We start from the raw sequence: 27,871 nt of genomic DNA, 5'->3' as shown, positions 1-27,871 counted from the left end.
AACTGTACACTCTAAGGAAATCAGTTTAACAAGTTTCAAAAGTGTGACTTAGAAATTATATAGTCAACAACAGCATGGCATTCTTATCATGGCTAGAAAGTATCATGGCGTGAAGTTCTGCTTGAAATCTGGGTTGGTAAAAACTTCTCTGTTTAAAGTAAATTCATCAACAATACCATAATCAGTTTTACCATCCACAGCTAACTCGGACAGAATCTTTCCAAACAAACAACTGAACCTGTAGAATGACAACAAAATCTAATTAAACACTTAAAAAGACAACCAGGGGAAATACAAGAAAATGTTGAAATATAAGTATTATATGAAACATAATTTAAAGTGTTTAGTCTGTCCAGAATATCATTCAACATTGGATTGAACATTGTTCCAACACTTCTGTGGTTAGAACCGTACTTTTAGTGTGACAAAAGTGTATAACGCCAAATGCATTGTATCAGATTCGTTGATACCAGACTTATAAATGTGACCAGATTTGATCTACACTCCTCCCATAATAGGGTAAGTATATATAAGTACGGTATAAGTACAGTGGTAAACAGCACCACTACCACTAAGGACGTGGATATGAACTATTTGTACTTTTACACGGACAAAGCAACCTAGATCAGCTAGCCAACACTGTTTATTCAAAATGATTTAATTTAAATAACTTGCACAGGTCTTGTAAAAAATCAAAAAAGTAATAAGTATAAATCAACTCTTAGTTTGTCATTCACTAAATTTCAAAAAGAAATGTAAAAAACGTTGTTATTGTACAATAACAAACATTGTACACATTTTTTTTAATGTTTTGCAATTTATTGAGTTACAAACAAGGACTTAGTATATGTTATTTCACATTGTTTTTGAAGTAGATAGACATTGTAGTTGTTTTATCAATTAAAAATCCAAAATATCAATACTCAATTCTAATATATATGACCACTATAGGAGTCTATCAAATACATAAATTTCACATCTTGATGATAACATTGAAATAATGTTCAAATGGAAATTCATCTGTGTTGGTAATTCATTTCAGGTGATAATTTTCTAGTTTTGTGCTTGGATCAAAAACTTAATGCAGTACTTTGAAATAATGAAGCAGTTATATGTTTATTACTTATTCATCAAAATTAGAGTCATTTATTACTTACTTGAATGCATGACCTGAACCAATGAATAGAAAGATTTGTGGATAACCTTTACTTGCCAAAGAGTCCAGGATGAAACCATTATCTGGAGCATTGGTGTAAAGGCAAGTCTTGGTATAAAGTACTGGACCTACAGCCTGGTGAAACAGATGAGAATAGACAACCTGCTGATGAGTGATGACATTTTTTTTGTAAATGTTCATATACATAGCATGCATGCACACACTCGTGTATATATATATATATATATATATATATATATATATATATATATATATATATATACATATACATATATATATACATACATATATATACATACGCATGCATGCATGCACAGACAGACAGACAGACAGACAGACAGACATACACACACACATACATACATACATACATACATACATACATACACACACATACATACATACATACATACATACATACATACATACATACATACATACATACATACAGACATACACACATACATACATACATACATACATACATACATACATACATACATACATGCATACATATATGCATGCATGCATGCATGCAGACATACATACATACAAACAGACAGAAACAGCCAGAGACATACATACATACATACATACATACATACATACATACATACATACATACATACATACATACATACATATATAAATGCAGAGCCAGAGAGACAGACAGACAGACATACATACATACATACATACATACGTATACATACATACATACATACGTATACATACATACATACATAAATGCAGACAGACACAATCAGATATACAGACAGACAGACAGACAGACAGACAGACAGACAGACAGACACAGACAGACAGACAATGACGATGATGCAAAATAACCAACCTTGGGTATGCACTTTTTTAAAAAGTCAAGACATTTTCTCTCTTTGACAGGATCAGGCTCATATGTTCTTGTCTCTGTGGTGACAATATTTGTCTTGTCATGGATCGCAATTTTTACACCTGTATTGCCATGGATTGGGTGACCATAGTATAAGTGATCGTTACCAAAGAAATCCCAAGTTGGAAAACTAAAACAAACAGGAGGAGGATATTGTATTTTAATAACACATCGTCTCTATATAGCCTTCAGTGACTGGTAAGGACCTGGTATTACTGACAATGATGACTTTAATTTGCATACAGAGGGTAATAATCGTTTTTGATTTTCCCTAGGTCACTAGTACAGTAGCACGAGAGTCCAACGGTGGTTTGTTTTTTACTGAAAAAATGTGTACATGCAGATATGTTGTGTTGTTATTTGGGTACTAATAAATGTCACACTTTTACATTCGTGATATTAGTATATAGCAGCTATTTTCATCGGTTTTGTAACATGAACAAATGTTTACTGTATTATAGCCCTTGGGGTAAGAGAGGTATGCTTGGCTAGTGCTCTAATAGCCAGGTATATTAAGCGTATTTTATTATGCCTCGTTGTAGAACTGTCCAATATGTCTTGAGACCACAGACATGTCATATACTCTGACGTCATCTGGAAGACAATGAGACCTAGTAATAATCTAGCAGTAATGGGTACCACAGGAAGTTGAGGCACACGGTACGTTAGGATACAATTCACAAGGTGGTGTACAGCATACTTCGATAATCCGATTAATTGACCAATCAGTGTTTATTACAGTTAAATTGGTACTCCTGAAGCATGAAAGTGGATGCACTTAATATGAAGTAAGCTGTGGTACAAAAGTGTTAGCAATGAATTTTTTGTATCCACCAATGTTGTATGACAAAGGCAAAAATACGGTCGTGACACACACTGTGTCGGTGACTCTGCCTGTAAGTCCATGCATAGCTTTCATGATTCCTGAGAAGCATTCTATTTTAATAGTGGAATTGTTATCATCTCAAATAACAAACTTTCATAACTCACTTATTGTACTTACTTGTCCTTGGTGAAGTCTTTGATATGTGGCGTTGCTACATAAGTGACCTGTTCTTGTGAAACTGTAAGCGGTAGCTGAAAACCCAGTGATTCAATCACTTTATTGGTCCAAGCACCAGATGAAATGATGAGACGACGACAACGGAATATGCCTTGATTGGTATGTACCTATATTCACAGAAATAAAATCATTCTGCTGTTAAAATTCACGAAGTGAATATTCGCCATAATCAGTGGTCCACACCTGCTGTGGGTTTTGACTTTTAATATTTCTTCAAATAATGAAATGAGAAGAGTATACGTACATACAAAGTGTAATGGCAAACTGGACTTATCTATTCAAATTTTGAGAAATACTTTGTATTACTTTCAAAAAGCTTTCTTTTCAACTTTAGAAAAGGTAACTGAAAAACAACGTCATACTGTATTAAATTTTCTTAATCATTGCATGATAATGTATATAACATGCGATCATTCTTTTTTATTTTGGTGCATTCAGTATTACAGTTCCTTCATCATTCACTTACCAATACATATACATCATCTGTATCTTTGACCAACTTTGTAACTGTACAATTTTCTAGTATCGTGGCACCGTGTTGTCTTGCTAACTGAGTGTGTACACCATTGGCCATAGCTGCATCAATTAATCCCATGTCTTTCATATAGAGACCTCTTATCTCTGGTTCAGTGTTGAATTGATGAAATCGTTGCTGTATTTGTTCACCTTGTAACAAAGCATGCCTGGTGTGAGTAACATATAAATGGTATTCTGTGATTAATTTACAATAATTTCAATACATATATTTTACACAATTCCAAACAAACGAACGAACAAACAAACAAACAAACAAACAAACAAACAAACATACATACATACATACATACATACATACATACATACATACATACATGTCTGTCTGTCTGTCTATGTCTGTCTATCTGTCTGTCTGTCGGTCTGTCTGTATGTGTCTATCCACATGTACGTTTGTATTTTATATCTCGGTCTGCCTGTATGCATGAGTGTATATATGTATATATGTATGTATTATGTGTGTGTGTATGTATGTATGTATGTATGTATGTATGTATGTATGTATGTATGTATGTATGTATGTATGTATGTATGTATGCATGCATGTATGTATGTATGTATGTATGTATGTATGTATATAATGTATGTATGTATGTATGTATGTATGTACACTACCAGACAAATGTTTCTTGACCATTCCCGCGTTGTAAACGAGGGATTATCGCGTGTGTAAACGAGGGATTTCACACATGCGTGGCTGTGTCCACGCATTTTGCTTCCGTGTAGGTCCACGTGAAATGCATGGACGTGATGTTATTTACGATAGTACACTATATAGTAGAATTAAACCAAGTTCAATTCCTATGGCTATGTAGTGAATTTATACTGACCAAATTTCACCAGGATATTGTAGAATGTGTTACATAAAGTTGCTGCTCAGTAAAAAAAAAAAAGACTGCCTAAACATTGACCGCAACTGTGCCAGCGTTTGTTTGACTATGATTATCCTGATGTTATTACATGTATGTTTACCACAACTTACAAGTAGGTCCACGTACATGTAGTTATCGGTAGGAACGCTGGTATATTTTCGGCCTGTGTTGTGTCTTGATCCCACGAACTCTACACGTGGGTGATACTTCTATGCTCTACGTAAACCCTTTTGGTTTATATATACTTCCCGCCCTCACTGTAAAACAACACATACACATATGGCTTAGCATGGGTGGTCACACGCTATTTTATTCACGAATTTGGTGATTTATCGGCACTGCTTTTGTCAATTTCGTCTGGCCGTATGAACCTTGTTAGTGATTATAGACCGCTCACGACTTTATGCACTGATCTGTCTGCTATAACCACGGAGAACCATAGACATGAAAATGTTTTGAATATCGATGTTTTAGCAACGATACAAGGTGGACGAATACACTGTTATGCACTTTCACATAAAGGAAATGGCAAGCACAGTACGAATCGAATGCGTACAGACTCGTCTTTGGAATGTCGACCTAGCCTCTGGGTCAACAACGGAAGTCAGCAGTGTCAAAGGTTATCCGCGTATCATGATAAATATCGCTGTAAAATCGATACACTTATTAGTCATAGAAAGCGTGATATATGTTAATATTTGTAATTACATCTAATTCATTTATTTTGTCGTCACTGCTCAGTTTTCTCTACACTACCAATAAATAAACAGTGCAGTAGTCCGTAGCTAGTGGGCGGGATATATTTGATGTTTAATATATATTTATTCACTCAACCCACATGACTACAATCTACTATCCCTTCATAAAATATAACTCACGTTCATCATAATATGTATATGTACATGTAGGTTACCATTTTGCAGTCGGTGAATATAATTACGATCTCAATTTAAAGGGGGGAAACTTGATACGGGCCATCATGCATGTGACGCTCATTTCTATCGATGACGTCGCCTCAGAAGTTTCCCGTTGATAGCAAATTGACAAAATCTTTTTTTTTCATACACTTATTTTTGTCTTTTAATCCGTGTGCTACCATTAGTGGTATCAGTAGATGTTTACACTCACGGTATAATGCGTTAATTTGGGCAAATAGTGAGTTTGTTCTAGCAAGCTACTAATTAATGCAAAGCTGATAAACACAGATAAGACATTGATATCAGGTAGGAAATAGAGAAAAACAGTGAGAGGAAACAGTATTTAAAACTTTATTTGAAATATACAGAAAATAATATTAGAAATCCGGAAAATCGCGAGTACAAAATTGATCATTTGTCCTTTACCCTGTGATCTGATGGGAAGAAACCAATAACACAGAGACCATATGGAGACAGCGGAAAACATAATTACCTGAACTTGACACTCACGTATGAAAATTAAAAAAAAATCTATCTACCCCAACTATTCTAAAATGGAGCGTAATCGGAACCACAAATTTTTTTTAAATAGGCCTTAACGTCTTGGTGTAATTCGATCATGAAATCACTCACCCCCCCCCCCCTCGTGACGCGTGGGGTCATTGTTGTGTTTATCCCAAAAGAGATAATGGCTGCCACACATTTTTATTCCATGAACGTTTTAAATAATGTGAGTGTCGCATATAAATGACAAATGAACATATCGATTTTAAATGGCTGTAAAATAAGCGTTATGAAAGCGTTATGTCTTTTTTATCTTCCAATATGATATAATATGCAAGTCTTTGGGAATATGATTCACTAAAAATAACCCTTTCCACGCCATAAAATGAACGTTTTAAACGATGTGGCACGGGACTATTTTCGTGGCTATCCCGAAAAGGACAAATACGTACAATGTACCATACATGTACATGTACATGACTTTTGTACATGTACGTCGAAGGGGAGGGGGATGTCAAAACCGCGGTACATACAAGTATATATGCCGTTACTACACTGAGTACCCCCCCCCCGGGGGGAGGGGCAGCAGTGTTACATCCCTGGAACAGTTTTCAGTATTTATTCTAGAACTACGTGTATAGAGTACATGTACAAGGATTTGCGTGTATTTTTTTTACTGCAAAAGCCCCTAGAAAACTAAGAAACGTGTACTTAGAAAATGGACTTCGATGCATTTTTGGTTGAGTTAGTCACTAAATCTAAATGGTTTTACTTGTTGTGAACTAAATAGTACATGTACATATGCATGAGTCTTGCTGCTAGTGCTAGACGTTCGGGCTTTCTTTCGATAGTATAAGCGAACGAAGTTCGCAGTGAGGGCTTGCCCAAACATGCGATGTTCGGTCGTGTGTCGTATTCTATGTGAAGAACATCCGAGGTCTAGCAGATAGACTACATGTACATGTACATGTACATAACGGACGTCTAAGTTTACGTACGGTACATTGTCTAAATTGTCATATTGACAGTTTGCGCTGTTACAAATTGATACATGGCTTTGGTGGTTGGCTTATTCGCATGATTATTCTTTCAAGTAATGATTCCTTGGTCACCGACATGAGAAGTAAGGACAGGTAGTGTATATGTACAAAGCTGATGACAAAATAATTTTACAACTGTCACAAATTGACCAGTATTCAAAGGTCATGGGGCTGAGCAATTTCTTAAAGAACTTAATAACATGTATCATGTACATGTGATCATGACACGCGTGTACCATGTCTTCACTTTAATAGTGAGGTCATGCAAGGAGGACTTTAATAGCTATCCATGTAATACGTCGATGTCAAGTCATACCAAATATGATCCAGTATTTATGTCAGAAGTGGAACTAGTTAATTGTATCTGCTGTCCAGTAGTGGAATGTGATGAGCTAAAATAATACATTATAAATGAACTGCTATCACACTATCATAGGTTTTGACAACGCTTCACACATGCATAAAAAGTGTGTTGTTTTCAGTGTCACTCAACGGTCACCCAACTCTCGTGGCCCGGGATTATTTTCGTGGCTATCCCGAAAGGGTCTATAACACATTTTCAGACGATAAAATCTTTGAAATAACAACCATTTAAATAACGTGTGCGTCTTTTGATTTACAAAATGTATATAATATGCTACAAATACACGAATCCTGTAGTTTATTGAGTGTCCGTATCGTTCAGTAAACCCTCGTGGGGTGGGATAATTTATGTTGACTTTACCTCATAAGTGACAAATTTGATAGAGAAATTAAACCTAAGCCTGAATATTCGTCGATGGAAAATAAATATTCTTAGTTACTTTTACATACGGGAGTATTCTGAATGTTTGTCTATAGACTAGGGTTCGCACGGTCCTGGAAAACCATAGAATTTCAAACCCTCCCTAGAAACCCTGGAAAATGCACCCTAACCCTAAAAATGATCGCGATCGATTGATTGGCGATCGACATTTCAGTACGTGCTCGAGCACATATTCACATGATTCACTACACTCGTTGAATAACCTTTTTACCCTTTATACTGTACCATACGAACTTTTGGTTTTGCCCTGTTCGGAGTCCATCAACGTCATATCAACGTTCTCTTGATTACATGACCTGACTATTAATTTTCAAAATTATTACATCAAGTTTCCACTTTAAACACGCCCATCTGAAGCCCTGATCGACGTGTAAACTTAACAACTGTAAATTAAAAGGGAAATGCCTGACATATTCGATGATATCGTCTAAAAGTCTAACATTTTGGATAACTATCCCTTTTCCAATGATCGGTAATATCGGATAAAAGACTTCGTCTTGAAAGTCTAAGTTATTCAATGTGTTAGATATATATCGGATAGCATCGATAACATCGATAACATTTGATAAATATGCTTCATTGGGAAGGAATCTCTGTCGTCTGGATAGGTATTCAAAATGTTTGTTTTTTAGACAATATTATCGGATAAAAACGCTTCATCGGGAAGAGAATTCCGTCGTCAAGTTTGTCTAAGTTTTTCAAAATGTTATATGTTTAACGATGCTATCGGATAACACCCGACACTACCGTACAGGCGTAGGCACACGTCCACACAAATGGCTGTCTGATATAGTTATTTTTCGTTGAAATAGAATTGACGAAATGCAATAACAACGTAGTACATTTTTGTAATTACATTTCTTCTTGTAGACGTAGGTATTGTTTTCAAGTTGCACTATCACCGTTTTGATTTCTGAAGGCCAGAGTTAATATGTAGTTTATTGAATGTCATGGTGTAACTCTGTCGTTCACGCAACCCTCGTGTTGCGGGACCATATTTCCATTTTGTACTTGTTAAGGATGCATAATTTTTTTCTTGCATTCATTTAATATGACAGCTTTTATCACCACAATAGTTAAAGGGAACACACTGAGTGCGTACGTATATATATCAAAGATAACTGTTTTTGCTGCATACTTGGTATTCACAGTATTCGGCCACTTTTTCATCTCCTCGTATCACAGGTTCATTTTTGTGACTATCGAAAAAGAGACAAGTTATGCTTTCAAAAATAAACGTTTGAAGAATCTGTGAATCTTTTTATCTCGCAAATATAATAAATAATGTAAGTTTTCTCAATACCTCACCGGCACAGACAGCATGTACATGTACATGCACATTGTACATGTACTGTGGTGCGTCAACTCGCGTGACTTGGGCCGTGTTTCGTGGCTAACCTTAAATGTCAAATCTTATATGAGATATGATAAAACTGCTTAGTTGAAAAGGGATCTCCGTCATCTAGATAGTCTAAGTTACGAAACTGTTAGATTTTTGGACGATGTTATCGGATAAAAACGCTTGGACGGGAAGGGACCTCCGTCATCAACTTTGTTTAGTACGTTATTCAACATGTTAGATTAATTTATTTGGTCGGCGTGTAGTCATCCAGGATGCTTGCACGAAATACATTTACTACACTATTTTATACATTCACTACTTATTATTACGAATGTACATTGCATGTTTGATTTCATTATCTCAGCACAAGAAAAAAAAACGTACCATAAATCTTAATCACTAATTCATCTGCTTTTACATGTAATACATCTAACATGACGCTGTCGTACATGGCACACATCTACATGTACACACATTTTAATTGACTGAAATGGTTGTCCGATACAATTATTTTTCGTTGAAATAAAATAGGCAAAATGCAATACAAAGTAATTTATTTTTATCTTATAAACGTAGGTATTCTTTTCAAGTCGCACTATCACATGCCAGTTTACATGAGAGTTATGTAGTGTACATGTACATGTGTATAAGATGTCACGATGTAACTCTGTCGTTCACGCAACACGTCACGCAACCCTCGTGTTGCGGGACCATATTTCCAGTTTGTACTTTGCATCTTTTCTAAGCTTTTGTCACCAAAGTCATTTTAAGGAGGAACACGCCGAGTTTGTACGTTTATCAAGTATAACAATTTTTACTTGAATATTTCGGTGTTTACATTCTTCAACCACTTTTCCCTGCCTCGTGATGCAGGGTCATTTTCGTAGCTATCGTAAAGGAGACGAAGTTGGGCTTTAAAAAATAAACGTTTTAAGAATCTTTTTATCTCGCAAATATGAAATATAAGATTTCTCAACATACAGCATATACATGTACCGTGGTGTCTCTGTGCCTCTCAACTGTCATTGAACTCGAAAATCACGGAGTAACGTGTGGAATTGTGTCTTTCCCTAGGGTATGTAGCTAAGTATGTATTACCTGTGGGAGCTAAACTAGATAAACGCAGCTAAACTGCATGACTTTAGCGGATATGTATGTTCTAAACTTATAAACTATCCACTAATTAGTCCCTAGCGAAAAAAGTTTTACAAGGATGTATCCGCTAATTATCGCATCTAAATATCGTTCTCAACTTTATAAACGTTATCCACTAATTATGGCATCTAAATATCTACCTACACTTTATACATTATATAAACTATCCGCTAATTAGACGGGCACAATATCAATGTGACAATAGGGAGTATGATTTTTGAAGCATGTGCTAAAGTATATAATGAGACGTACATATGAAGTGATGAGGAGCGAGACGGTCATCAGTTGTTGAAAAATATTTGCAAATTTTGGCGAGGCAGTACTGTTGACTGGCTTTTAAATGAACAGCGTTTGAATTTAAGTACTTTACGTTTGAGAATTGTCTGGAGGAGAACTTTGGTTACGACACTAGAGGAATGAGAAGATATATAGCAGGAGTATGTGAAGAAGAAGTTGAAATAATTTTCAGCAGCGAGCCGAAGGTACGAAATCAATATTGTATACTTCTTTTTCTTCTTTTTGAATTTCTTTTTGTACTGGGAATTCCTCCCACCGATTTTCTGTTATGCAGACATGTACACACAATCACACGAATTTCCACAGAGTTCCATTCAGGTGTGGGACTACCTGACAGGGCCATGTTGCACGCTCTATATCACGTTACAGCTGTGGAACTGTCAAGGCTTTCCCAGTCAGTCCACAGGCTATCATTGAGTCACCCAGGCCCGGCAAACAGCACCTGTGGGCTCGTGTGAGTAATCGTCCCCGACTTTTCGAGTCATTATTCTAAGCCCCCCCCCCCCCCCCCCCGATATTCGCATTGGTCTTGTGAGTGAGAGACGGCTGAGTGATACAGCCTACCCATTGAGTCTGTAGAACACTCGCCCTGGATTTGGGTCGGTCACAGAAAAATCCCTAGTTTCCAGTGGGATTCAAACCCATGACCTCCCGACTGCTACTCCTGTGCACTAACCACCATGCTACACGGAGCTGGTATATTCTACAAACTTCCTTATATACACTGTCATGTCACAGGCACTCGAATCAATATGTATGATTTTAAAAAAAACATGTTTTCACACACACACACACACACACACACACACACACACACACGTACGTACGTACGTACGTACGTACGTACATACATACATACATACATACATACATACATACATGCACGCATGCATGAATGCATACATACATACATACATACATACATACATACATACATACATACATACATACAGTACAAGACTGCAACGAAAACTGTGAAACATTTATATGACATTTCATATAATTACACACAATTACACAATTACACACAATTACACAATCACACAATTAGGCCGACTTCTTTTTTGTCTCGTCAAATGCCTGCTCCCGCGCCGCAAACCCATTTTAGATGTAGTAATCACGTTACTTCTGGGACGGAAAAAAATCGACAATTTATGCTGCAGCTTGGATCGAATTATGAAGATTTCTCGGGTTCGATTACATTCTGGTATTTTGCTATCGACTTGTAGCAATTGTTGAGCTCCTAGTTTTATCGAGGTCCAAATCAGCAATAGAATTCGATGATCAACCCAATGCTCTCCAAAATCATTAGTAGCATTTTCACTATTGCTACTATTGTAAGACACGACGCCTATATAGCTATACTACATAAGATTTATAAAAAAACAATCCATCGAACATGATAAAGTCGTCATTGAATTTGCCACTGGCTGCTATTGCTTAGTATACTACATGTAAATATACTGAGACGAAACGCTCCTCTCTATATGACGTTGTATTCCCAAACGTTAGAACAATAGGCAGTGTAACATATAACTTGTAAGTTCATGGCTGCTCGGGTCGGTCACCAATCGCCTGTTTGACTTTTTTTTCTCACTTCTGCAATTTTGAATAGTTACCTTTGAATTTACTGGTTAAGAGTCATGTAAAGAAAAAATTTCAAGATTGTGGTATAGGGTATATAGAATCACCTTTAAAAGAGGGGGAAACACACCCGTTGATGTGTCATATCTCACACAATTCTTGAGATTCAAGTGCCAGATTGTTTTTCGTTTGATTATATTTGCTGTGACGTAACCATAATACTATGAGTTGTAAACAGAAACATTCTTGACGTTCGACTAGCATGCATAAAATTTGAAAGGAGGACACACCGCTTCATGGATTCTACATTACACAAAAATTATATATTGGCGTTTATATTATACTTTCCGCGATTTTCGAAGAAAAATAAATATCGTAGCCTTCCACAAAAACAAACACAAACGCTGCCGTTTCCCGTAATTTTCTCCTACTCGGAAAGGTCACTGATTCCGTAAACAGGCTAGGCGAGCTAGACTTCACATGTGTGCATAAGATTATAAGATTTACTTATTGTATTAGTGGTCTGAGTTCAAACACCTTCCACCTTCCCCAGTGCTGTAACATCTTTTGCCCGTGGCATTCCTCGCTAATTCATCGTTACCAGAATTTGATTGTTTCTAAGGACGTATTATTAGGCATGCTTACGATAATTTCTTTACATGTCTACGCACAGGCTTCCAATCCCTATTACTGTCTGTACCATATATATTTTATTTGACCATTTTCGTCAGGGACGAAAATCTCTGGTTTGCGAAAGCTACTACCATCGAATACATCCAGTTGATAATATTTGTCTCTGTCACTATCTTTAAATCTCCTTCCATTGATCTGCTTCCATGCATTGAATCTAGCTCACTGTACGCCCACTACTCCATTCACCAATTGTGAGGTCATGTAATGTTATATAATGTTATGTAATGTACATTAGTCATAAAACAAGGTTCACGTACCCAATATCTGAATACAATATTGAGGATAGCGCAACATGTTATCTGTAAAGAATAATATTTAACTCGAGAGTGTAATCACGGTGAGGGCAAATCGTATGCGGCGTCCACGATCGATATTAGACGATAAACGTAATATTTGATTGTAATACATTTGTAACATTTGATATATATGTAACAACGTCAAGTAAAATCACACGTTCGCAAACTATTCCTGGTAACATATTTTTGGTTCATCTGAAGACATTTCATCACCCAGTATCTGGGCTATTACAGATCCTGTACTTACATTCAACTAAAGTCATGATCGTACATAGCGGTAGAAACATACATATAAAGAGGACAGAGTAGAGACTGAACTTCTTGAGATAGTCACAGCTCAGACCACTAAGGTCACACCAAGACAAATCACTGGGCTATCAACAATTCCATTTATCCGCATTTCTCAAGTCAAGCACCAACAACATTTCAGTGAATTTGATATTTTATTATTGTAAATGTGGTAGACAGTGTTGTACTTACATTTGTTTCGGGTACTAGCCACGAAACACGGCCCAACTCACGCAGTAAGGTGTATTAGCTAGTTTTGAAAGTTTAGCTAGGACTTAGAAGTTTAGACAGCTAAGCTAGAAGTGTATAAATCTAAACTTTTTTAAGTTTAGAAAGTTTAGCTTGAAATTTAGTCATCTAAGTTAGAAGTGTCTAACCATTATGGTCTAACTCTAATTCTAAACTTTATAAACTATCTAAAGTTTATCAACTTTAGCTCGATATTTAGATGGTCTAAATAGCGGATAAAGTTTAGACTTTATAAACTATCCACTATTTAGACCATCTAAATATCGTTATAAACTTTCTAAATTGTCCACTATTTAGACGATCTGAACTTAAATATCCCACAACGATATATCCGCTATTTAGACGATCTAAATATCGTTCTGAACTTTATAAATTATCCGCTAACTAGATGAACTGTCCCTACTGTAAAAAGTTTTACAAGGATATATCCGCCAATTATCCGATCTAAAAATCGTTGTAAACTTTAGAAAGTTTATAAACTATCCACACTTATGCCCTTTATCTGTCATAATGTTGACACATTGTTTGACATGTACGGGATTAGCACACACTTACATAACATTTCTGTACTCACATATGACCCCATAAAAATTGAACTTGTATTACGTCATTCTTCTAACATTAGATTTAAACTTGCCTAGCCACTTGAAGCACTAGTGCTCCCCGCATTCAGTGTTTACATCGTTTACATTATATATGTCTTAGAATTTTAGCAACCGAGGACGGTATCGACACTTGTCTTTGTTTTCCAATGGCAAGCACGTTATCTTTGTGTGCTTTATGCAATGAAAATAGTCGACAAGATATTCTAAATTTTGAAATAGAACTTCTGCTCCAACGTTACCCTTTCGCCTCAAATTGACTCGAACTCACAAGCGTGACCATAACCGGCATATCGAAATCGACTGAAATTCTCACTACAATTCTGAGTAGAAAAACAAACACCTGTGTGCTAATGTGACGGGTATTCACATGTATATAATGGTGCATACATTACAATAATTACGCCACAAGGACGGACTTTGGACAACATTCTGGCTGTACAGTCGTAAAACCTGTCAACATTACAGTTTATCTTACAGCCAACAAATGTGTCCGAGTCATTTGCAGGCATTCGGTTGGCATACCACAGTGAGCGCAGGCTCAGTTAGTTTTGTTTACAAATATAAACAAACAAGTAAACAAACAAGTAAAAAAAACAGACAAACAAATAAACAAGTAAACAAACAAATAAACAAGTAAACAAACGTAGAAATAAACAAACAAACAAACAAATAAAGCAAACAAAAGCAAGCAAAAGCAAACAAACAAACAAACTAACCGACACATGAGTAGATACATACATGAGTAAACGACAACAAACAAACACTACCCCCATATATGATCTAGCGAGGTGTATTTTTGACTGCTTCAAAAATCATACTCCCTATTGTCACATTGATATTGTGCCCGTCTAATTAGCGGATAGTTTATATAATGTATAAAGTGTAGGTAGATATTTAGATGCCATAATTAGTGGATAACGTTTATAAAGTTGAGAACGATATTTAGATGCGATAATTAGCGGATACATCCTTGTAAAACTTACTAATTAGTGGATAGTTTATAAGTTTAGAACATACATATCCGCTAAAGTCATGCAGTTTAGCTGCGTTTATCTAGTTTAGCTCCCACAGGTAATACATACTTAGCTACATACCCTAGGGAAAGACACAATTCCACACGTTACTCCGTGATTTTCGAGTTCAATGACAGTTGAGAGGCACAGAGACACCACGGTACATGTATATGCTGTATGTTGAGAAATCTTATATTTCATATTTGCGAGATAAAAAGATTCTTAAAACGTTTATTTTTTAAAGCCCAACTTCGTCTCCTTTACGATAGCTACGAAAATGACCCTGCATCACGAGGCAGGGAAAAGTGGTTGAAGAATGTAAACACCGAAATATTCAAGTAAAAATTGTTATACTTGATAAACGTACAAACTCGGCGTGTTCCTCCTTAAAATGACTTTGGTGACAAAAGCTTAGAAAAGATGCAAAGTACAAACTGGAAATATGGTCCCGCAACACGAGGGTTGCGTGACGTGTTGCGTGAACGACAGAGTTACATCGTGACATCTTATACACATGTACATGTACACTACATAACTCTCATGTAAACTGGCATGTGATAGTGCGACTTGAAAAGAATACCTACGTTTATAAGATAAAAATAAATTACTTTGTATTGCATTTTGCCTATTTTATTTCAACGAAAAATAATTGTATCGGACAACCATTTCAGTCAATTAAAATGTGTGTACATGTAGATGTGTGCCATGTACGACAGCGTCATGTTAGATGTATTACATGTAAAAGCAGATGAATTAGTGATTAAGATTTATGGTACGTTTTTTTTTCTTGTGCTGAGATAATGAAATCAAACATGCAATGTACATTCGTAATAATAAGTAGTGAATGTATAAAATAATGTAGTAAATGTATTTCGTGCAAGCATCCTGGATGACTACACGCCGACCAAATAAATTAATCTAACATGTTGAATAACGTACTAAACAAAGTTGATGACGGAGGTCCCTTCCCGTCCAAGCGTTTTTATCCGATAACATCGTCCAAAAATCTAACAGTTTCGTAACTTAGACTATCTAGATGACGGAGATCCCTTTTCAACTAAGCAGTTTTATCATATCTCATATAAGATTTGACATTTAAGGTTAGCCACGAAACACGGCCCAAGTCACGCGAGTTGACGCACCACAGTACATGTACAATGTGCATGTACATGTACATGCTGTCTGTGCCGGTGAGGTATTGAGAAAACTTACATTATTTATTATATTTGCGAGATAAAAAGATTCACAGATTCTTCAAACGTTTATTTTTGAAAGCATAACTTGTCTCTTTTTCGATAGTCACAAAAATGAACCTGTGATACGAGGAGATGAAAAAGTGGCCGAATACTGTGAATACCAAGTATGCAGCAAAAACAGTTATCTTTGATATATATACGTACGCACTCAGTGTGTTCCCTTTAACTATTGTGGTGATAAAAGCTGTCATATTAAATGAATGCAAGAAAAAAATTATGCATCCTTAACAAGTACAAAATGGAAATATGGTCCCGCAACACGAGGGTTGCGTGAACGACAGAGTTACACCATGACATTCAATAAACTACATATTAACTCTGGCCTTCAGAAATCAAAACGGTGATAGTGCAACTTGAAAACAATACCTACGTCTACAAGAAGAAATGTAATTACAAAAATGTACTACGTTGTTATTGCATTTCGTCAATTCTATTTCAACGAAAAATAACTATATCAGACAGCCATTTGTGTGGACGTGTGCCTACGCCTGTACGGTAGTGTCGGGTGTTATCCGATAGCATCGTTAAACATATAACATTTTGAAAAACTTAGACAAACTTGACGACGGAATTCTCTTCCCGATGAAGCGTTTTTATCCGATAATATTGTCTAAAAAACAAACATTTTGAATACCTATCCAGACGACAGAGATTCCTTCCCAATGAAGCATATTTATCAAATGTTATCGATGTTATCGATGCTATCCGATATATATCTAACACATTGAATAACTTAGACTTTCAAGACGAAGTCTTTTATCCGATATTACCGATCATTGGAAAAGGGATAGTTATCCAAAATGTTAGACTTTTAGACGATATCATCGAATATGTCAGGCATTTCCCTTTTAATTTACAGTTGTTAAGTTTACACGTCGATCAGGGCTTCAGATGGGCGTGTTTAAAGTGGAAACTTGATGTAATAATTTTGAAAATTAATAGTCAGGTCATGTAATCAAGAGAACGTTGATATGACGTTGATGGACTCCGAACAGGGCAAAACCAAAAGTTCGTATGGTACAGTATAAAGGGTAAAAAGGTTATTCAACGAGTGTAGTGAATCATGTGAATATGTGCTCGAGCACGTACTGAAATGTCGATCGCCAATCAATCGATCGCGATCATTTTTAGGGTTAGGGTGCATTTTCCAGGGTTTCTAGGGAGGGTTTGAAATTCTAGGGTTTTCCAGGACCGTGCGAACCCTAGTCTATAGACAAACATTCAGAATACTCCCGTATGTAAAAGTAACTAAGAATATTTATTTTCCATCGACGAATATTCAGGCTTAGGTTTAATTTCTCTATCAAATTTGTCACTTATGAGGTAAAGTCAACATAAATTATCCCACCCCACGAGGGTTTACTGAACGATACGGACACTCAATAAACTACAGGATTCGTGTATTTGTAGCATATTATATACATTTTGTAAATCAAAAGACGCACACGTTAATTAAATGGTTGTTATTTCAAAGAATTTATCGTCTGAAAATGTGTTATAGACCCTTTCGGGATAGCCACGAAAATAATCCCGGGCCACGAGAGTTGGGTGACCGTTGAGTGACACTGAAAACAACACACTTTTTATGCATGTGTGAAGCGTTGTCAAAACCTATGATAGTGTGATAGCAGTTCATTTATAATGTATTATTTTAGCTCATCACATTCCACTACTGGACAGCAGATACAATTAACTAGTTCCACTTCTGACATAAATACTGGATCATATTTGGTATGACTTGACATCGACGTATTACATGGATAGCTATTAAAGTCCTCCTTGCATGACCTCACTATTAAAGTGAAGACATGGTACACGCGTGTCATGATCACATGTACATGTTGTATTGTGGCGTACATGTATAAATGACGTGAGGAAGTTGTTGTAACGATAGCTAGACTACAAGCACTTATTGCTGGTAAAATTGAAAGGTAAACGGTAAAAGTTGATTTGAAGTTTGAAGGAGCCAAGTGGGTGGTGGGTACGGCAGGGAGTTCCCGCCCTCCCCTGGAGATTTTTTAAATTCAAGGACTAAACAGTTAAATTTCCTATCTGCTGTTATTTCAACATGTCAAGGTGATGACAATACCCTCTCCTGATCCGTCGAAATTGAAATTTGAATTTCGAAAACTAACATCAACAAAAATACTCAAAGTATATTGTTTCATGCCATACCATTTACAATTATTTTATCATAATGAAATATTACAGTATTCAATATACTATAAGTCAGGTAGGCCGTCGACCGACGCCTTTTGCCAAGTAAACTTTGTGTCTGAACAAGTGAAAACATAAATCCGTTCTCCCGACGGACAAGAAAACTTCATGTGAAAATTACGGGCCCTGACATTAAAACAATTGACACATTCTACACAAAATCACATCATTGTAACAGGAAAAGAAATTAGTAAGATTTACATATTTGTACTCGGAAGTGTTTTATACAAAATGTTGCGAAACCACTTCATGTTAGTGTACAAGTGATTTAAGGTTATAGACCACGTTCAATGTCCCTTGCTGATATTGGTTTGCAGTTAAGAAAGTAATGATTATACACATCCATAACTATACATTTTCTGAAAGCTCTTGATCCACTCTTTACAATGAAATTAGTAAAATTTGGTTTTATGTACTTCAGATCACGTGACCTCTACATACGTGATAATTTGCATGTTTGGTTCAACAAAAATTAGCTCCTTCAAATTTCGACCAACAATAGAAAACGACGCACAGTGTTTATCACCACGTCAGTGGCTACAAAACCGTGTCTCAGATTTTTCCTATCTGTTTTTGTAACGAAGATATATAAATAATAATAAATAGTGTCCAAATAAACCATGTATGTCTCATCTAAATCCGTCTTACTTTCGAACAAAAGACGCAATCAAAAATCTGAGACACGGTTTTGGAGCCACTGACGTGGTGAATAAGATCCTACTGTGTTTGTTATTGTCGGGTACTCTTTGAGGTTGCTAATTTCCACAAAGTAACGCAATTCTTTACAAAATGTAAACTTGAGAAAATGACAAAAACATGTGTTTGGGTTGAAACAAACAAAAAACGTTTAACACATTCCTTACAGAAAAGTTGTAAGTGTCACATCCTTTATCACCTTAGAAAATTTGTTTTTTTCCATGTTATGACCATTCTATTGGCCAAAAAATATGAAATCTGTCAGTTCAAAGGTAGCCAACGCCCACTATTCGACATGCGATTTTGGCTATTCGGGTTAAAAATTAACTTCCTCATTTGCATATGTTTGCGAACAAATTGAGGGCGGAGCCTACTTCCTTTTATGGAAAGCAGAGTGTCAAGCTACGTTTTAGCGGTCTCAGGTTTTATGTAAAATAAACGTAGTGGTTTCCGGTGAGAGAGTAAATGTTCCCTGGGTTCCCGTTCAACATGAAACGACGGAAAATATACCAAATGCTTTGAAAGTGGTGTTTTAACTAATAAAGAATCTAGTTAGCTTCATAAAACATATTTAGTATGATGGTATTTTCTTGGAGTAACAATGTATAGTCCGGTCGCGATTGTAGATGTACTAATACTACTATGTTTTGCTTAGAAGCATCTTACTCAGAGTCGATTGTTTTTATTTTGATACATAACATGTATCTGTGTCGAAATCAACGTCAAAAGACGCACCACTATTGTTGTAATTTGATATGTTGCCATTGTTGAATTTGTTGTGTCTACCAGCGCCGGTTCATCTGGATACAGCATACACAGTACATTCAACCATGGGTGGAGGATCTATGATTCAACACATCGCTTCAACGTCAATGCAAAACGAAAACTGTTAGACACTTCTAGCAATATAGCTCTCTCATGTCTCTAGCTCTTCGGCATATTAATTTTTTTTTTACAAAAGCAAAAATAGTCGGAGATGACACGGCACCACGCGAGGGCTTCAGTGAGCACGGGCCGTGTTTAGAAAGAAGACGAAACCACCTCGTGTCAATTTGTGGTTGGTAATGAACTCAATCAAAAGAAAATGAAATAAGCGAGTACATAGTTTTCAAGAGGGATAGTTATCCGACAGCTTCGCTCTACTACGCGTATACGACGACTTCGCATTTGGAAGGTCGAAGACTGTAGCGTGATGACACGTACTACGTGCTACGAAGGGAAGGGGGCGGGGGCGGACTTAGCGTTCGATACTGACGTACCGCGTATACCGATGGAAAATCTGTACATTGAATATCGTAGATTTTTGAGGACATGTACCCAAAAATTCAATAACTGGGAATGACAATGTACCACGTTGTTCGTTTCTGTGACATTTTATTTAGTGTCACCTAAGTGAAGTAGTGTCGATGAACAACACGGGACGGTATATGTATTATGTTTACATGGAAACGATCTGTTGACCTGTCATGTACTAGATAACTAGTCTTGCTGCTAGACGTTCGGGCTTTCTTTCGTATAAGTTACTATAACATATAAGCGAACGAAGTTTGCAGTGAGGGCTTGCCCAAACATCCTCGATAGCGATGTTAGGTCGTGTGTCGTAATTGTAACGGAAGAACATCCGAGGTCTAACAGATAGATTACTAGATAACGGGAGAGATACGAGTGGTGAGTTATTTTTTTTATTACAAAATAGCTATGCATGTGGTTCACGAAAAGATAACTTCCAAATCGTGGGTTTTGACTTCACTCGCTGAAACATAATCACCACTACTGTACCACAAGGGCGAGTATGTTTTGTAAACCTAGGCTATGAATCATTACTTCGCCTAGATAGCGAAAATGGATTCCCCAGAGGATCGATGCGTTGCTGATAAATCAGCTGATAAGTACTTTTTTCCCTTTTTTGTTTAAAATTGTGATGATGTGGTACTATTTACACCTTTCCACCATTCTTTGTTGTAGGATGCCTTTGGGTTTTGGAAGACTTCGCAAAGACCATCTGTGCTAAACTGTAACAAAGCTGACTTTCACTTGCATTTTGACACCTATTGTAATACATTCCTTTATGCACAGTAAAATTTCATTAAAATTGAGAAATGTTTTCACCATTTAAATAGTTTTGAGTAGACAATCGGTTATAAGCAATATCTTGAAAAGACTGAGTAAGAGAGAGAGAGAGAGAGAGAGAGAGAGAGAGAGAGAGAGAGAGAGAGAGAGAGAGAGAGAGAGAGAGAGAGAGAGAGAGAGAGAGAGAGACAGCAACTCTAATTCATTCTCTTTATTCATTTTTTTAGCTCGCTCATTACATTATTGGGCAACTCTTTTTTGACACTGGAAGGACGTCCTCTTGTTATTCATACTTGTGGTACACTGTACCATGACCATAGCAATTCTTTTACTGGTCTGAGACTGTTCTGTATCAGCAAGTTTATGTAAATGAGTAGCCAAGTACTTGACACATTTCGTCAAATGTATGCTAATGAGCTGCCTAGTACTTGACACTTTCCGTTATATTATAATAAAGTGTGCAAATGGTTGTAAAGCCATGTGCATTTGTTTTGGTTTTTTATTCCTTCCCATATCTCAAGATTGAGAAGTGCTACATTTATTTGGGTTGCATACAATGATAGCTCAAATGGTTGGTAGTCATTTCCCCCCAAAAAGTTAATTTTGTAATTTTTTCTAGCTTTATCGTGGTCTATAACCTTAACTACTAATCTCGGTAAGCGAAAGATTGCGTCAACCTTGCAACGGCAGAATTCTCCTATTGCAAATACACGTAATTAGCAAATCTAAGAAAGTATTGAAAATGAAAATTATTGTCATGAGATTTCGTTGGTTACACGTTAGTTGGTATTTTGACAGAATCTCCACCAATCCACCCATGGTCGAAGTTATGTGTCGCTAATTATATTTCACGCAATTCGAACTTTGAACTTTGAAGAGCGTTCTCATACCTAGCTAGCAGACATGTTGCGCAAGTCGAAGTCGATCAATCACAATGTATTTTACAGGTAAATGCAGATGTGAACAATAACATGCTACACGCATGCACATGGGCAAAACATGAATGATTTACTGTGATAGCTCTCCAGTCAGAAAATATAAAATAGGAACACAATAGCAGCAGTCAAACATATTACATAATATGTCCTGACGCATGACGAATCATATGTAAGAAACGATCAATGGACTTGAAAATCAAAGACTAGGCTTAAGTCAAAAACAAGCCAACGACAATAGTTCACGACCATGCCGTCGTTTCAAAGACAGCAACATGATGCATGATGAACGCACTACTGATTTTCGCCCGAGACGGTACGGAAAATATAACATGTAAAAATCTACTGTAAAAGACGTACTTGTTCATTGAATCTGTAATGATTGCACACAGCGTAAATAAACGTGATTAGGGCTACTATCCTTTTTTTTTCACTACAACAAATTTAGTTATTGATCGTTTCATGTAGCAACGATATAAAAATGCTTTCTGTTTCAAAAACGATTTTCAAGAAACATAACACTCGCTAAAATGACATACGTGCACATTTCAAGAACTGTTGACACAAGCATAGATTAGATGTCGTTATCCCTAAAATAAATAAACTACGGTGTTTAAACACATCCAGGATAACATTCGATGTAATGTGTAAGACAATTTAATAGGGTAGGAAACTAAACAAATCTAGTGTGTGTTCATTAAACTCCAAGGACAAAACCACGACTTAAGTCTCAGACCACTAAAACACTTCTTTTAATCGTTTGAACTTCAGTAAAAAGTTCAAAAACTACTTGTGAGAATACAAGTCCCGGGTGTCGTTGACTTTAACAATACTTATAAGCCTATGTACATTGCGCGCAGAAATGTCCACTGATGACGTCGTCGTTTCCAACATGTTACAAACTCAAAGCATAGCGTAAGGTTGGAGAGAAACGACGTCTATGCTCAAAGATTTATAAGACACAAACTAAATTTCATTGGAAGCCATTCATAAGAAGTGGGTAAATATGAAATTGTGTTATCACCTGCAGCGGAGTAGAAAAAGTCGCTAGCCTTGAGTGTTAATGCAAATGTATTCTACTCGCACGGTCATTTTCTCATACACTGTACATATTTGTATTGACCATAACACTCGTGACCTCCACATGGCGACGACTCTGAATAATGTTGAAGTACAGTGTATGTTTCGTCTTGTTCCCATTCAAGTTAGAAACGTGTTTTACGGGTATCTGTACGACTTGTGCACTGTGTAGCTAAGTAATCTCATTGTTTCCCTACTAGTTACTAGACTAGTAAAATCACAACCTTTGTCTACCTTCATGCTGTAAGCTACTTCCAAATGATAAATACACAAACATGTAAATTGCCGGCTATTACGGCAATATGAAAGCCTTGCTGTTGTTTAGCTGAAACTCAAACCACTATAGTTGTCTGAGGCTGAAGTTATTAATACTAGTATATGTTTTAACTGTTAAAATTACGGATTGTACTAAAACCGGAAGTAGTCACATAAGCAACACAGTAAGACATTTTCAATATGCATAATAAAGACGAAGTGAACGCGCCCGTCTTTCATCGACCGGAAGATATCGTTCATCTCATGTTTTGAGTCGTCAAGTGTGCAGGCACGTTTTATTACATACATGTACAATCGCAATTGTGAAAGACGCCAAACGATGTAGTCGAATACAGTTAGTCACGACATGGTCACAACACAACAAGCCGCATGCTTACGTGAAGTGTAATAGTCACACGTTTGAGTCTAGTAACAGAAAACAACGTAAACAGTAAATGTTTCATTTTTTGGGTGTGCAGAATGCATCCTTGGTTCATGAATATCATTCTACACTACCATGATGTGAAATCTTGAAACACTTAAAAAGACATGCATGTACAGTGTGACACGCAACACACGGGTTGAAATGAAACACGAGGGATATAACGCGAGTACTCCACGTGACTCCCAACACGCATTTGCGTGTCACGCAAATTTCCCCGCGTTTCGAATGCATTTGTCCCGCGAGTGTTGGTCAAGTTACATTTGTCTGGTAGTGTATGTATGTATGTATGTATGTATGTATTATTATTTTCCCAGGAACAACCGATTCGAAAAAAATAAAATCTGTTGCACGTATTCTATATTGTTTTCTATAGATCTCATTAGTTCTTTTGTAGAAATTGACAGCATATAAATTACTCCTATTTGCACATAATTTATAAAGTTTGTAGTTACATCCTTCTTTTTCTTTTTTCTTTCTTTTCTTTTTTTTTTGGGGGGGGGGGTTAAATCTGCGTGCACTGACTAGCATAATTAGTATTAATATGAATCTCAAATACTTTTTGATATAGCATATTGATTTGGGGAAATTTAAATAATGAAATTGTTTAAATACTTTTCAATGTATATAAGTAAGAATCTATTTTATTGACAGAATATGTGACATCTTATGCCATAGAGGGCGAATGCCTTCGTGATAAATGTTTAAAAGCGTGTGAGTTACTTAGTACAACTAGCATTCTCATCAAACCGTTTCACTTTCCTCTGTGTCTACGTGCCACTGTCATGTCATGTATGTTTGTCTGTCATCTACCAAATACCCAGAACTGCACTACATGATGATACATTTTTCTCAACTTACTCGAGATTGTTATTTTTCAGGTTAGATTTCGTTTTTTCCACCAAAAAGTCATTGCTTGGTGAGTTACTAGCGAAAAGTTGTAAACCACCAGTCTTGTAGATTAACTGTATACCAGATTCTTCTTCTACTTCTTCAAATGCACTGTAGCTGTCCTGGAATAATTTGATATACTTCTCTTTAGCATTCGCAACCCGCCTACAAGACAACAGGTAACTGTACCACATAAGTAGACGTTTAATTTGGCAATATTTTTATATTTATTTTCAGATATTTTATATTTTTAATTAACGCAATCTAAAATTGCGCTGTGTTGATTGTTTTGTTTTGCTATTTTCTTTCCTCTTTTGCTTAGTTTTGGATGTTTAAGTTTTGTACGATGAGAAGGACATGTAGCATGTTTTTATAAAAGATAAATAACAAGAAAAAACAACAACAACAACAATAATCATCTTACTTACATTGTTCGGGAATGGTCCTGTGAACCGCCATGGTTATGACCCAATTTGAATTGCTCAAGTCCAAGGACATCTAAATGAACGAATGCAATTGTGTATTCAAATATCATACCAACAAGCATTGACAAATTAAAGGCATATTAAAACATTCACACGAATGAGCCACTAATAATAGCATAATATGTATGCCATCACACATTGGTTAGGTAAGATAATACTAGTATCGTCAATTATAGTTACCACTAAATAGATTGAAATAAGTGCTCGAACCAAGCCATATTGGAGGCAACTCTTCCCCTCCCCACATACATACATACATACATACATACATACATATATACATACATACATACGTACACACACGCACACACACATACATACATACATACATACATACATACATACATATATGCATACATACATACATGCATAGATACACAGGCGTACGAACACACACCATTAAAAAATGTGTTAATTGCATGCAAAATAGGTTAGCCTAGGAGTACCTCGTCAGTTCTCTTTTCGTTATTATAATATATTCAATGACGCTATCGACGATGACACACTTCTAGAACTGAGATGTAATATAAACACCATGTCTACATCTCAATAGCAATACAAATAAACCTTTTTCAATTTAGGTCAAAGCAAGGGTCACTGGTCGAGGCCATTGTGTTTGTTGTGTTCACCGTCTGGACTATTCATCAGTCGGTCTGTGTTATCCAAAGCAATGGAACAAACACAGGGTTAACAAATATTTTTAACTACTGAATCCACCACATTATTATCTCATAACTACCTTGATATAAGCATATAACTGGGTGTGTAGTATTGAAATTGTTTTCGTTAATAAGTATGAAAACAATAATTGCTAGTGCTCGAACATAGAAGTGTCGACTCGATTAATATTACATTCCATTGACCTCAAATTCTATACCTACTTGGACCAACTCTCCTGGAAAGCCAGTAGATAGTAGCACTGCCTATTCCTCCACAGCCGACCACGATGTACTCGTAGAACTGTGGATCGCTAGCAGCCATTATTGACAATGCTACAGTGCAATTGGTTTTACTATTTACATAATTACACAGGGGTGACCTTCAAGCTTGCATAGCATGTCACATACATGTAGCTGTAACCAATCGCTAAAGTGACCTTTCAGGCAAAGGTTAGAATACTTCTGCGCACGGAACATCAGGTTTACTATTATTTGTACAGCTTACACATGTGTAGACTTAGTATTTCCCGCGGTACGTAGTATAGAGGTAAATTAATGTCTCAATGTTTCGCCTAAATAGAATACTGACCTTGAGCAATTAGAGGCATAAAGGTGACGGTCACATGTCGTGTGACCACGTGTGTTGGGCATTGGTTCAGGGTGAACTGGTAGTCTAGTCAGTGCTTTCTTCGTAGACGGACACATTTCATTTTGTATCCGTTCCAGTTCTAATTTATGTACTGTGTACTTTCATGTATTTTATTCTATTGCGTAGATCTATGTAAAATCGAATGAGGTCCGACATTCTCTACCCGGTACAAGTCGCAAGGCCACGGACACAGGTTTCCAGAGAATATTTTTTTTACCTTTATATACTAGGTTTTTTACCTCTGTTTTTTCCTGGGCGACGATTGTGCAAGTCTGGGGGTTCTTTTTTATGTTTTTGCATCCCAACAGTATGCAATTATTAACCACAAAACTGTCAACGTTTTGTAATTATATCACTAGCTTTACGTATGTAGTTGTTACCATAGTAACTGTCGGTTAACATTGACAATAATTACAGCCCCCCCCCCATTACAGCCCCACCCCCTCCCACCCCACCTCACCCCTTCCAATGACAGATATGAACAATCATGTGCTTAAATTTCGGAAGCAACGATGTTTTCATGGTTATCTGTTGTACGTGACCAACCCTAGGTTTTGGATATGACTTAGATATTGGCTGCAACTGGAATTAGGTACAATAAGTTACTTGTAATATCTACACACCATGAACAGTACTAGTATTGTATCACCTCATCAAATCAAATCAAATCAAATCAAATTGGTTTTTAGGTCTGCACCCAGAAAGCAGCGCCCTCAACCTGTTTCTGTACTACTTATGGCAAATATCGACCAATGATTAACATGTACAATGAGGTAATATAGTAATTTGCAGTGTAACCTGTACTTGCCAATCATCAAATTGACAACTTTCATGTCGCTCAAGATTTAAACTTGCCATTGAACTACCTACAGATAATATTGACCACTAAATA

At 36.5% G+C, this 27,871-nt stretch overlaps 1 protein-coding gene across 1 annotated transcript; it reads right to left on the bottom strand.

Moving 5' to 3' along the window:
• Positions 1-15: 15 nt before the first annotated feature.
• LOC144445739 (monomeric sarcosine oxidase-like) lies at positions 16-26,677 on the bottom strand. The gene is made up of 8 exons (XM_078135383.1): positions 26,553-26,677; positions 25,615-25,684; positions 25,157-25,351; positions 3,617-3,833; positions 3,091-3,257; positions 2,031-2,217; positions 1,158-1,291; positions 16-238 (listed from the first exon to the last, which is right to left on the bottom strand). Exons 1-8 carry the CDS (start codon positions 26,650-26,652, stop codon positions 103-105), a joined length of 1,206 nt encoding a protein of 401 aa, XP_077991509.1. The 5' UTR covers positions 26,653-26,677; the 3' UTR covers positions 16-102.
• Between the last annotated feature and the right edge of the window lie 1,194 nt (positions 26,678-27,871).

This window comes from Glandiceps talaboti, chromosome 14, assembly GCF_964340395.1.
Source record: "Glandiceps talaboti chromosome 14, keGlaTala1.1, whole genome shotgun sequence".
Classification (NCBI taxonomy): Eukaryota; Metazoa; Hemichordata; class Enteropneusta; family Spengelidae; genus Glandiceps; species Glandiceps talaboti.
This window is presented reverse-complemented; position numbering and strand designations above follow the sequence as displayed.

What these genes read in the sequence shown, in the direction of transcription:
- LOC144445739 (XM_078135383.1), bottom strand. Translation starts at nt 26,652, where the DNA reads ATGGCTGCTAGCGATCCACAGTTCTACGAGTACATCGTGGTCGGCTGT. An exon ending in TTCCAGGAGAGTTGGTCCAA is followed by an intron (nt 25,685 to 26,552) that starts GTAGGTATAGAA and finishes TCGTTCATTTAG; the next exon opens with ATGTCCTTGGACTTGAGCAA. An exon ending in TAAAAAAGTGCATACCCAAG is followed by an intron (nt 1,292 to 2,030) that starts GTTGGTTATTTT and finishes CTGTTTCACCAG; the next exon opens with GCTGTAGGTCCAGTACTTTA.